Source organism: Hyla sarda, unplaced genomic scaffold, assembly GCF_029499605.1.
Source record: "Hyla sarda isolate aHylSar1 unplaced genomic scaffold, aHylSar1.hap1 scaffold_380, whole genome shotgun sequence".
Classification (NCBI taxonomy): Eukaryota; Metazoa; Chordata; class Amphibia; order Anura; family Hylidae; genus Hyla; species Hyla sarda.
In genome coordinates, this window is record NW_026610400.1 from 87,560 (window position 1) to 101,890 (window position 14,331).

The following is a 14,331-nucleotide window of genomic DNA, read 5'->3' on the forward strand; positions in this document are numbered from 1 at the left end:
TCAAAGGAAGAGGTATGTAGCAGGGGTGATGCCACAGGAAGAGGTATGTAGCAGGGGTGATGTCACAGGAAGAGGTATGTAGCAGGGGTGATATCAAAGGAAGAGGTATATATCAGGGGTGATGTCACAGGAAGAGGTATGTAGCAGGGGTGATGTCACAGGAAGAGGTATGTAGCAGGGGAGATGTCACGGGAAGAGGTATATAGCTGGGGTATTATTACGAGAAGAGGTATATAGCAGGGTTGATATCACGGGAAGAGGTATATACAGTAGCAGGGGTAATGTCACAAGAAGAGGTATATAGCTGTGGGTGATCAGCGTAGAGATGGTACTGGAAACCAAATATTCTGATTGTTTTTCCAATGGGAGGCATGTGTAGTGAGAAAAGAGGAGAGGACCCCGGACTGATCCCTGAGGAACCTCCGCAGCAAGAGGAAAAGGAGAAGTAGTGGAGCTGGAAATGAGGCACTGAAGGAGCAGTCAGAGAGGTAGAAAGAAAACCAGGAGAGAGCAGAGTCCTTCAGACCGATGGAGCAGAGACTATTGAGGAGTTGTGATCTACAGTGTCAGAAACCGCAGAGATCGAGGAGAATCAGTAGAGAGAAATTACCATTAGATTTGTCTGTCAGTAGATCAGTAGAGACTTTGGTTCGGGGCCGTGTCTGTGGAGTGTAGGGAGTGAAAACCGATTGTAAGGGGTCAAAGAGAGAGGTCTCAGATAGTGGATGGGAATAGACCAAGGAGGCCATGACCTGCACATCTTCAGTAGTAATGTCTCACACCCAGGAGGCCATGACCTGCACATCTTCAGTAGTAATGTCTCACACCATGGAGGCCATGACCTGCACATCTTCAATAGTAATGTCTCACACCCAGGAGGCCATGACCTGCACATCTTCAGTAGTAATGTCTCACACCCAGGAGGCCATGACCTGCACATCTTCAATAGTAATGTCTCACTATCAGGAGGCCATGACCTGCACATCTTCAGTAGTAATGTCTCACAACCAGGAGGCCATGACCTGCACATCTTCAGTAGTAATGTCTCACACCGAGGAGGCCATGACCTGCACATCTTCAGTAGTAATGTCTCACAACCAGGAGGCCATGACCTGCACATCTTCAGTAGTAATGGCTCACACCGAGGAGGCCATGACCTGCACATCTTCAGTAGTAATGTCTCACAACCAGGAGGCCATGACCTGCACATCTTCAATAGTAATGTCTCACAACCAGGAGGCCATGACCTGCACATCTTCAGTAGTAATGTCTCACAACCAGGAGGCCATGACCTGCACATCTTCAGTAGTAATGTCTCACACCGAGGAGGCCATGACCTGCACATCTTCAGTAGTAATGTCTCACAACCAGGAGGCCATGACCTGCACATCTTCAATAGTAATGTCTCACAACCAGGAGGCCATGACCTGCACATCTTCAATAGTAATGTCTCACAACCAGGAGGCCATGACCTGCACATCTTCAGTAGTAATGTCTCACACCCAGGAGGCCATGACCTGCACATCTTCAGTAGTAATGTCTCACAACCAGGAGGCCATGACCTGCACATCTTCAGTAGTAATGTCTCACTACCAGGAGGCCATGACCTGCACATTTTCAATAGTAATGTCTCACTACCAGGAGGCCATGACCTGCACATCTTCAGTAGTAATGTCTCACACCGTGGAGGCCATGACCTGCACATCTTCAGTAGTAATGTCTCACAACCAGGAGGCCATGAACTGCACATCTTCAATAGTAATGTCTCACTATCAGGAGGCCATGACCTGCACATCTTCAGTAGTAATGTCTCACAACCAGGAGGCCATGACCTGCACATCTTCAGTAGTAATGTCTCACAACCAGGAGGCCATGACCTGCACATCTTCAGTAGTAATGTCTCACTATCAGGAGGCCATGACCTGCACATCTTCAGTAGTAATGTCTCACACCGTGGAGGCCATGACCTGCACATCTTCAGTAGTAATGTCTCACACCCAGGAGGCCATGACCTGCACATCTTCAGTAGTAATGTCTCACAACCAGGAGGCCATGAACTGCACATCTTCAATAGTAATGTCTCACACCCAGGAGGCCATGACCTGCACATCTTCAGTAGTAATGTCTCACAACCAGGAGGCCATGACCTGCACATCTTCAGTAGTAATGTCTCACTATCAGGAGGCCAGGACCTGCACATCTTCAGTAGTAATGTCTCACTACCAGGAGGCCATGACCTGCACATCTTCAGTAGTAATGTCTCACAACCAGGAGGCCATGACCTGCACATCTTTAGTAGTAATGTCTCACAACCAGGAGGCCATGACCTGCACATCTTCAGTAGTAATGTCTCACACCCAGGAGGCCATGACCTGCACATCTTCAGTAGTAATGTCTCACAACCAGGAGGCCATGACCTGCACATCTTCAGTAGTAATGTCTCACTATCAGGAGGCCATGACCTGCACATCTTCAGTAGTAATGTCTCACAACCAGGAGGCCATGACCTGCACATCTTCAGTAGTAATGTCTCACAACCAGGAGGCCATGACCTGCACATCTTCAGTAGTAATGTCTCACAACCAGGAGGCCATGACCTGCACATCTTCAATAGTAATGTCTCACAACCAGGAGGCCATGACCTGCACATCTTCAGTAGTAATGTCTCACACCCAGGAGGCCATGACCTGCACATCTTCAGTAGTAATGTCTCACACCCAGGAGGCCATGACCTGCACATCTTCAGTAGTAATGTCTCACTACCAGGAGGCCATGACCTGCACATCTTCAGTAGTAATGTCTCACTATCAGGAGACCATGACCTGCACATCTTCAGTAGTAATGTCTCACAACCAGGAGGCCATGACCTGCACATCTTCAATAGTAATGTCTCACTACCAGGAGGCCATGACCTGCACATCTTCAGTAGTAATGTCTCACTATCAGGAGACCATGACCTGCACATCTTCAGTAGTAATGTCTCACAACCAGGAGGCCATGACCTGCACATCTTCAGTAGTAATGTCTCACACCCAGGAGGCCATGACCTGCACATCTTCAGTAGTAATGTCTCACACCCAGGAGGCCATGACCTGCACATCTTCAGTAGTAATGTCTCACTACCAGGAGGCCAGGACCTGCACATCTTCAGTAGTAATGTCTCACAACCAGGAGGCCAGGACCTGCACATCTTCAGTAGTAATGTCTCACACCCAGGAGGCCATGACCTGCACATCTTCAGTAGTAATGTCTCACAACCAGGAGGCCAGGACCTGCACATCTTCAGTAGTAATGTCTCACACCCAGGAGGCCATGACCTGCACATCTTCAGTAGTAATGTCTCACACCGTGGAGGCCATGACCTACACATCTTCAGTAGTAATGTCTCACACCCAGGAGGCCATGACCTGCACATCTTCAGTAGTAATGTCTCACAACCAGGAGGCCAGGACCTGCACATCTTCAGTAGTAATGTCTCACACCCAGGAGGCCAGGACCTGCACATCTTCAGTAGTAATGTCTCACAACCAGGAGGCCATGACCTGCACATCTTCAGTAGTAATGTCTCACTACCAGGAGGCCATGACCTGCACATCTTCAGTAGTAATGTCTCACAACCAGGAGGCCATGACCTGCACATCTTCAGTAGTAATGTCTCACAACCAGGAGGCCATGACCTGCACATCTTCAGTAGTAATGTCTCACACCCAGGAGGCCATGACCTGCACATCTTCAGTAGTAATGTCTCACACCGTGGAGGCCATGACCTACACATCTTCAGTAGTAATGTCTCACACCCAGGAGGCCATGACCTGCACATCTTCAATAGTAATCTCTCACAACCAGGAGGCCATGACCTGCACATCTTCAGTAGTAATGTCTCACTATCAGGAGGCCATGACCTGCACATCTTCAGTAGTAATGTCTCACACCGTGGAGGCCATGACCTGCACATCTTCAGTAGTAATGTCTCACACCGTGGAGGCCAGGACCTGCACATCTTCAGTAGTAATGTCTCACACCCAGGAGGCCATGACCTGCACATCTTCAGTAGCAGCGTTCCCTGCTCCAAGGCACATACAGGAAATAGAGAAATGTCCAGTTCTTTATTATAGGATCATATACACCACATGACATACAGGTGTAATGACTAGCCTGGCTGAACACCTGCAGGATATGTACTGTATATGATCTTATAATAAAGATTCACTTTTGCACCATACTACCTGCTGCATATTTCTCTATTTCCTATGAGATGTGCACGGTCTGGGTAGATACCAGACATGATAAACCCTGCACAGTCAGCTCCACATGGTGATCTCTTTACCTGTGGTCCTATGGATCTTGTCTGCTTGGGGCTTTGAGCAGGAGGTGACTGAAGAGGAGGAGAACTTGTCTCCGATGCCGGAGGTGACACTTTTCTTGCATTCACCGTGGCTAGAATGTCCTGAAGGAGGGATGGGATCTTCTCCAGGTCGTCAGTCTCCGCAGCAGCCTCCTCAGTTGTCTCCGCAGCAGCCTCCTCAGTTGTCTCCGCAGCAGCCTCCTCAGTTGTCTCCGCAGCAGCCTCCTCAGTTGTCTCCGCAGCAGCCTCCTCAGTCGGCTCCTCGGTCTCTTTACTCCTATTTTCTTTCTCCACTTCAGATTTATCAGTTAGTTTAAGAGGTTGTGTGAGCTGAGGACACAAGAAAAGCAAAGGAAAGGTAAGTCCCCATACTGCCTCTCCACTATCAGGTTATCCTGAATCCCTGTAACCTCTGACCCACAATCCCTGAACTGTGACCTCTGACCCACAATCAACATGTACAGTTGCACAAAAAATAATAAATAAAAATAAGTAATTAACTGTGGTTATAAATAAGATGTACACAACCTTCAGGAGGAGTTTTGGACCCTTCCTCTTTGTAGAGGCTTCAGTTCCTCCATGTTTCTTGGATGCCTTGTGCGAAGCGCCCTCTACAGGCCAGGCTGCAGATTCTCCATAGGGTTCAAGTTAGGCCCTGAACTATGATGCTCCTCCCTCCTCCACGCTTTTTATTCTTCCAAAGCATTGTGCTATATAGTTCCTTCTGATCTGTCCATATAGCATTTCCTAGAAGCATTGTGGGACATCCAAATGATCTTGGGTAAACTTGAGAGCAGGCAGTTCCTCCGGCCATCATGTGTTATAAAGTTGGATTGGAGCTGGAGATTTCCATCAGGACAGGCGACTCCTCCGCCCATCATGTGTTATGGAGATTTCCATCAAGACAGGCGGCTCCTCCGGTCATCATGTGTTATGGAGATTTTCATCAGGACAAGCAGCTCCTCCGCCCATCATGTGTTATGGAGATTTCCATCAGGACAGGCGGCTCCTCCAGTCATCATGTGTTATGGAGATTTCCATCAGGACAGGCGGATCCTCCGGCCATCATGTGTTATGGGGATTTCCATCAGGACAGGCGGCTCCTCCAGTCATCATGTGTTATGGAGATTTCCATCAGGACAGGCGGCTCCTCCGGCCATCATGTGTTCTGGAGATTTCCATCAGGACAAGCAGCTCCTCCAGCCATCATGTGTTATGGAGATTTCCTTCAGGACAGGTGGCTCCTCCGGCCATCATGTGTTATGGAGATTTCCATCAGGACAAGCAGCTCCTCCGGCCATCATGTGTTATGGAGATTTCCTTCAGGACAGGTGGCTCCTCCGGCCATCATGTGTTATGGAGATTTCCTTCAGGACAGGCATCTCCTATGGTCATCATGTGTTCTTATTGAGAGCCGAGGAACGTGCTCTCGAATCACCCAAAGTTCAAGAAAAAGTGCAAACGTGTTACACTTAAAAAAACGTGCACAAAGGATGCAGTTTATCGCAAGCCCTTCTCCAATAGGAGAGAGGCCCCCAAACAAACCTTACCCTTCGCCTCTGGACCACAAGGTACCTGCAAGGCTCAAGGTCCCTTTTCGACAAAGCTACTAAGTGACCAGAAATGCTCTCGGCATCCCCCTTGGCGTTAGCCAAGGTATCTGCCCGCAGAGCCGTTAATGGTCGGTACCCTGCCCATGCAGGAGTCCCCGGGTTTTTTTGCAGAGAGGTGCGGAACCTAATGGCAACACACACCACCCCTAGACCGCTAGGAGGGACACCCAGAACGGCTACTGCATCTTAATCCTGTGGACACACAACACACAAAAAGTGACACAGTGAACAAAAATAAATAAGTGAGTAAATGTGCGTAGGTACACTGCCCAGACATACGGCCGGATCTATAAAAATTTCTCTGATCCTAGCCAGAAGACCGGAAATCAATAGGTGAGTGCAACTAAGGTGAAGAGATCATCGTGCCAGTGCTTCAACTCAGTGAGCCAATACACCCATTAAGTTTCGGCACCTCGGGGTAAAGACTCCCCGAGGCACTAAAGTACCTCGGCTTTAGACCCTCTCGACCTCATGGCGAGACCCAGAGGAAAAAGGTCACATCGAGGCAGCCATTGAGCTGGTTTCATGGCACCAGCCCCGGTACACCTGCTCCTGTATATAGCAATCCATTCCCACCAGTGGACTACCTGATAAGAACAGATTTCTTTTTTTCTTTCCCCCCTCAGGTAGGGGAAGAAAGTACTTCAAACAATACTTTCAAACTGGCATTACAAACTTTCTGTAACAGACAACCCTCTCATCATCGGGAAACTTTATTATCAATCAAAAAGGACAAAAAAAAAAACAAATCACAAAAAACATCAAGATAAATCAACAAGGTGAATCCAATTTCTTTTTCCAAATACCCTCCGCATCAATCCCACCCCTCCTAGAATCCCACAAAAAACAAATACAGTTTCACTAACACCATCCTCACACTATTATCACTCTTTCCTCAAAAACACACATACATTTCGCACATCCCACAAGACTTCCTTAATACTCGTCAATAACCACAACACTCTTTCATGCTGACCACCACTTACACAAAGCCCAAACATCATCATTTCAAAGGACAAAGAAATCCTACCTGTCAATTCTTTACATATAGGACCAAGTCTTTAACAACCTCTCGCGCACTTACAATTTCAGAAGAGATGAATAATCCTTTCAAAGCCATTACAACCCACTCTTGGACATACATCACATCTCACCAAACCCCTTTCTTTCTGAAACTCTCTCACAGGCAACACACCATGTAGACTTTGCCATACAATCTCCTTTTGCCTATTAGACATACCATCCATCCTCACTTTCTTCCAAACTTTCTCCACATCCGCTCCCCTTACAGAATCAATATTACACACAACTTCTTTACTCTCAATCATTCTCATTACTAGACGTTTATTCTTCAACACACTCACCTCCTTCTATTAATTCAAACAACCCACTCATACCACCACTTAGGAATTTAAAAAACAAACAAAAAAAAAACAGGCCTACTTAGATCCCTCTTACACCATTTCAGCCTAACAATCCACCAGCAAGAAACTTAGTCATACAAGACATCTTCTTCTCTCCTTCAATAATAACCAGAATAAAAACTAGAATATTTACTCCAAAATAAACCTCCAGATTTGGAAAACTCATCCCATCCTTTCTCCAATTTTTAACCACTTAAGGACCTAGGGCGTATGGATACGCCTTGACGTCCTGGTACTTAAGGAATTTCAGTCCCCGCCGCGCACCTGGCGGGGACCGGACTGGGGTGACTGCTGATATCTATCAACAGGCATCCCGCACAAATGCCCAGGGGGGTCATCAAACCCCCCCATTTCGGCGATCGGCGCAAATCGCAAGTGAATTCACACTTGCGATTTGCGCCGATTCCGGGTCATACGGGTCTATGGTGACCCGGAATATAAGGGGGATCACGGTTGTCTAAGACACCTAAGATCCCCCTGAAGGGATAGGAGTGAGGTGACACCCCTCGTATCCCTGCTATTGGTCGTCCTAAGCGACGACCAATAGCAGATCGGGGGCGGGGGGGGGGGTAACTTTCGTTTTCCCCGTCCTGCCCACCCACAATAGGCGGGGCAGGACAGGGAAACGACGGAGGACCAGCGCCGAAGTCCACTTACCCGTCCGGAGGCAGCGGGCGACGGTGATCGGCGGGCGGCATGCCGTGCGGCAGAAGAGGACGGCTCTCTGGATCCTACGGAAGCCGGTAAGTTGATCTGGAGGGCTACAGTCTGAGACCACTGTAAAGTGGTCTCTAAACTCTAGCCCTCCAGATGTTGCAAAACTACAACTCCCAGCATGCCCAGACAGCTGTTTGGGCATGCTGGAATATGTAGTTTTGCAACCGCTGGAGGGCTACAGTTTGAGACCATTATGCAGTGGTCTCTAGTCTAAACTATATCTCTCCAGATCTTGCAAAACTATAACTAGTAGCATGCTCACATAGCTGTTTGCTGCCTGGGAATGTTGGGATTTGTAGTTTTGCAACATCTGGAGGTCCACAGTTTGGCGATCACTGTGCAGTGGTCTATAAACTGTAGCCCTCCAGATGTTGCAAAACTGCAAATCCCAGCATGCCCAGACAGCAAACAGCTGTCTTGGCATGCTGGGAGTTGTAGTTGCGTACCTCCAGCTGTTGCATAACTACATCTCCCAGCATACCCTTCGGTGATCAGTACATGCTGGTAGTTGTAGTTTTGCAACAGCTGGAGGCACACTGGTTGGAAAATACTGAGTTAGGTAACTGAACCTAACTGAAAGTTTTCCAACCAGTGTGCCTCTAGCTTTTGCAAAGGTACAACTACCAGCATGCACAGTCTGTCAGTAATGCTGGGAGTTGTAGTTTTGAAACAGCTGGAGGTTTGCCCCCCCCCCCCCATGTGAATGTACAGGGTACATTCACACAGGCAGGTTTACAGTAAATTTCCTGCTTCAAGTTTGGGCTGCGGCAAATTCGCAAACTCCTAGCGGGAAACTCACCGTAAACGCCAGTGCGAATGTACCCTAAAAACACTACACTACAATACCACATAATAAAGGGTAAAACACAACATATACACCCCCTTACACTGTCCCCCCCAATAAAAATGAAAAATGTATTGTACGGCAGTGTTTCCAAAACGGAGCCTCCAGCTGTTGCAAAACAACAACTCCCAGCATTTCCGGACAGCCACTGACTGTCCAGGCAACCTGGGAGTTTAGCAACAGCTGGAGGCACCTTGTTTGGGAATCACTGGCGTAGAATACCCCTATGTCCACCCCTATGCAATCCCTAATTTAGTCCTCAAATGCGCATGGCGCTCTCTCACTTCAGAGCCCTGTCGTATTTCAAGGCAACAGTTTAGGGCCACATATGGGGTATCGCCGTACTCGGGAGAAATTGCACTACAAATTTTGGGGGGTCTTTTTCTCCTTTTACCCCTTATGAAAAGGAAAAGTTGGGGGCTACACCAGCCTGTTAGTGTAAAAAAATAAAAATGTTTACACTAACATGCTGATGTTGTCCCATATTTTTTATTTTCACAAGCGGTAAAAGGAAAAAAACACTCCAAAAATTTAGTACGGAAATACCCCATATGTGTTATTTTTCATTTGCACAGCCCACTGTTCCAAAGATCTGTCAAACGCCAGTGGGGTGTAACTACTCACTGCACCCCTTATTAAATTCTGTGAGGGGTGTAGTTTCCAAAATGGGGTCACATGTGGGGGGTCCACTGTTCTGGCAACACGGGGGCTTTGTAAACGCACATGGCCCCTGACTTCCATTCCAAACAAATTCTCTTCCTAAAAGTTCAATGACGCTCCTCCTTCTGAGACTTGACGTCCTCACATGGGGTATTTCCATACTCAGAAGAAATGGGGTTACAAATTTTGGGGGTCATTTTCTCCTATTACCCCTTGTAAAAATGTAAAATTTAGGGGAAAAAACAGCATTTTAGGAAAAAAAATATTTTTTTTCATCTCCACATCCAAATTTAACAAAAAGTCGTCAAACACCTGTGGGTAGTTAAGGCTCACTGTACCCCTTGTTACGTTCCTTAAGGGGTGTAGTTTCCAAAATGGTATGCCATGTGGGTATTTTTTGCTGTTCTGGCACCACAGGGGCTTCCTAAATGCGACATGCCCCCCAAAAACCATTTCAGCAAAATTTGCTTTCAAAAAGCCAAATGAGACTCCTTCTTTTCTGAGCATTGTAGTTCGCTCGCAGAGCATTTTACGTTCTAACATGGGGTATTTCCACACTCAGAAGTGATGGGGTTACAAATTTTGGTGGGCATTTTCTCCGATTACCCTTTGTAAAAATGGTAAATTTGGGGAAAAAACTGCACTTTAGTGAAAAAAAAATTTTCCCATCCAATTTTAATGAAAAGTTGTCAAACACCTGTGGGGTATTAAGGCTCATTGGACCCCTTGTTGCATGCCTTGAGGGGTGTACTTTCCAAAATGGTATGCCATGTGGTGTTTTCTGCTGTTCTGGCACCATAGGGGCTTTCTAAATGTGACATGCCCCCCAAAAACCATTTCAGCAAAATTCACTCTCCAAAATCCCATTGTTGCTCCTTCCCTTCTGAGCCCTCTACTGCGCCCACCGAACACTTGACATACACATATTAGGTATTTCCTTACTCGAGAGAAATTGGGTTACAAATTTTGGGGGGCTTTTTCTCCTATTACCACTTGTAAAAATTCAAAAACTGGGTCTACAAGAACATGCGAGTGTAAAAAATGAAGATTTTGAATTTTCTCCTTCACTTTGCTGCTATTCCTGTGAAACACCTAAAGGGTTAACACACTTACTGAATGTCATTTTGGATACTTTGAGGTGTGTAGTTTTTATAATTGCGTCATTTGTGGAGTATTTCTAATATGAGGGCCCTTCAAATCCACTTCAAAACTGAACTGGTCCCTGAAAAATTCAGATTTTGAAAATTTTGTGAAAAATTGGAAAATTGCTGCTGAACTTTGAAGCCTCTGATGTCTTTCAAAAGTAAAAACTCATCAATTTTATGATGGAAACATAAAGTAGACATATTGTGTATATGAATCAATGTATAATTTATTTGGAATATCCATTTTCCTTATAAGCAGAGAGCTTCAAAGCAAAAAAAAATGCAAAATTTTCAATTTTTTCATCAAATTTTGGAATTTTTCACCAAGAAATGATACAAGTATTGGCCAAATCTTACTACTAACATAAAGTAGAATATGTCACGAAAAAACTCTCTTGGAATCAGAATGAAAAGGTAAAAGAATCCCAGAGTTATTAATGCTTGAAGTGACAGTGGTCAGATGTTCAAAAAATGGCCGGGTCCTTAAGGTATATTTGGGCTGGGTCCTTAAGCGGTTAATCACCATCTCTCTCCTCAACCTCTCTACCTTAGACCCTCAGAAAAAGACAAACAAAACCCGGTTCAAACTGCTCAAACACTTATACTGAAGAGAAAAAATCATAGCAACATACAGAAAAATTGGCAAAACAACCCTTTTAACCTCTTCAGGACATAGGGCGTATGGATACGCCCTGCATTCCGAGTCCTTAAGGACCGAGGGCGTATCCATACGCCCGTGGTAAATCCGGCCCCCACCGCTAGCCGGAGGGGCGCCGGAGCCGGATGCCTGCTGAAATCGTTCAGCAGGCATCCCGGCATATCGCCCAGGGGGGTCATTATGTCCCCCCATGTCGGCGATCGCAGCACATCGCTCATCAATTCAGATGAGCGATGCGCTGCGATTCCGTTCCCCGCCGCTCGCCGGGCGGGGATCGGAGCCGGATGTCTGCTGATTTCTATCAGCAGACATCCCGGCAGTGTGCCGGAGGAGGTCCGGAGGACCTCCTATACCGGCGATCGCTGCAGGACGCCGGTAACTACTAACCGGCGTTCTGCAGCGGTTCCGGGTCCTCAGGGTCACGTGTGACCCTGTTACCCGGATATAGATGGCGACTGGTGGTGTAGTATACACCACCAATCACCATCCTTGCTGTACTGGGGGCTGGCATTGTGGCCACCCCCCTCAGTACAGTTGTGATTGGGTGGCCAAAGTGGCCACACCAATCACAATGTAATAGGAGAGGATGGTGGGGGCTAGGAGCACGTTGCTCCGTTCTGCCCACCATTCCACAGAGATCTGGTGTGCAGGACGGAGCCCCGTGCTGCCCACCATCCCCTCAGTAAAAAAAAAGTGCCCCTTGCCCCCTTTCTGTGGCCCCTTGGCACAGAAATCCCCAGGGATAGCTTTAGATTTAGGTAGGGACAGGTTAGGGTTAAAAAAAAAAAAAGTTTTTTTTTTTTTTCTTTTTTCGGCGTACCTCAGTGGGTGTCCGTGGGTCCGTAGCACCTTTAGCTGCGTGACCCCGGCCCTGCTGGGTCGCTGCGGTCTGCCGCCAGCCTTTTTTTTTGGGCGCAGATCTTTTTTTTTTCTTTTTTCCCTAAGCGTGTGTGCGGACCCTCTTAGTTATAAAAGAGCGGTCCACCACCGTTTGTTAAAGCCCACCCGCCGCTGATCAGTCCCATAGTACTGATCAGCGTTTTTTTTTTTGTGGTGCCGGCGCTTTTTTACGCGTTTTCTAGCGCTTTTTTTGCACCCATAGGCGGTCCGTGCCACCAGTAGCAGACGTGTACTGTGTGGCCGGACCTTACCTGTGTGTGCGGCGTGCCTCACCGCTGTCAGTGATTTATCACTGATCAGCGTTTTTTTTGTGGTAAAGGCACCTTTTTCAGTTAACGCGTATTTTTTTTGCACCCATAGGCGGTCCGTGCCACCAGTAGCAGGCGTGTACTGTGTGGACGGACCGTATCTGTGTGTGCAGCCTGTCCCACCGCTGTCGGTGATTTATCACTGATCAGCGTTTTTTTTTTGTTCAGGCGGGTGCATTTTTTCCGGGGTTAAGCGTTTTTTTATTTTATTTTTGTGTGGGGGTCTGAGTACAAGCCACCAGCCACTGTTCTGGGCTGAGTGGCCGGACCCCCCTCTGACTTCTGCGCCCCCTGCCGCCACAAGCGCTAATCAGTGCGCACACCACTGATTAGATAAACGCTTATTTTTTTGGCGCAGGGTTTTTTTTGCGCTAGAAGTCCCCCTTTTTTTTTTTAAAAGTCCCCTTTTTATTTTATATTTTTTTCTGTTAGGGCGGGTTAGTTTAGTTAGGTTAGGTTAGGCTAGGGCGGGTTAGGGAGGTAGTATCGCACCACACCACACGCAGCACACACACCAATAAAGTTTCCCCCACACACACACACACATACCCGTATCCCCATTAGAGTAGGGAAATGGCCCGCAGAGCGTTTTCGGCGGAGGAGGCATATGCCATAATTGCCTCCGACACCGAGAGCGGCTCAGAGGACGATGAAGACCCCACCTTCCTTATTTCATCGTCCTCCTTATCATCTAGTTCTGATGATGAGCCACCAAGGCGGCGCAAACCTCCTCTGCCCTTGGCTCTGTGCCCCATGCTAGTATGAGTCCCCCTGGCGCTCATACTAGTGAAGCCCCCCTGCCAAGGTCACTGGTACTTCGTACCGGAGAACTTGTCTGGGCTGAGCCAGCGGACCACGAGCCCGTGATTCCTGAGTTTGTTGGCGACTCAGGAATCAAGATTAACATCGCCGGGTTCACTGAAAAGGAATTTTTCGTTCATTTTTTCAGTGACGACTTTGTTAATCTAATGGTTACACAGACGAATCTGTATGCCCAACAGTTCGTCGCCGCTAACCCGGGCTCACTTTTAGCTAGACCCGGTGTCTGGACTACAGTCGATGCAGCCGAAATGAGGACCTTTTGGGGCCTTGCGCTGCATATGGGTCTAGTTAAAAAACCCAGTGTCAGGCAATATTGGAGTGGGGACGTCTTTTACCAGACACCCCTCTACAGTATGGCCATGGCACGTTCCCGGTTCGAGGCCATTCGGAGATGTTTGCATTATGCTGATAATGCGGCATGTCCCCCCCGAACTGATCCCGCGTATGACCGCCTGTATAAAATCAGGCCGGTCATCAATCACTTCGGGGCCAGATTTTGGGAGGCCTATGTCCCTGGAAGGGAGGTCGCTATTGATGAGTCGCTCATCAGCTTTAAGGGGAGACTCAGCTTCCGGCAATACATCCCTACCAAGCGAGCGCGGTATGGCGTGAAGATGTATAAACTTTGCGAGAGTACCTCCTGGTTCACTTGCAAGTTTATGGTGTATGAGGGACGAGATTCCTGCATTGAACCCCCAGATTGTTCCCCCACTCTGGGTGTTAGCGGGAAAATCGTTTGGGGCCTTTTGCACCCATTGCTAGATAAAGGTTACCACCTTTACATGGATAACTTTTATACTAGTATCCCTCTCTTCACATCCCTCGCCGCCAGATCCACGCTCGCTTGTGGGACAGTCCGGAAGAATCAAAGAGGCCTTCCTTCCTATCCCCTGCA

At 47.6% G+C, this 14,331-nt stretch overlaps 1 protein-coding gene across 1 annotated transcript in view; it reads right to left on the minus strand.

Moving 5' to 3' along the window:
- WDR97 (WD repeat domain 97) overlaps positions 1 to 14,331 on the minus strand; it is a 250,016-nt gene that overhangs the window by 77,877 nt on the left and 157,808 nt on the right. The window contains exon 14 of the mRNA XM_056553808.1: positions 4,328 to 4,675. Coding sequence (XP_056409783.1) covers positions 4,328 to 4,675 — 348 coding nt within the window. The remainder of the gene's footprint in view (positions 1 to 4,327; positions 4,676 to 14,331) is intronic.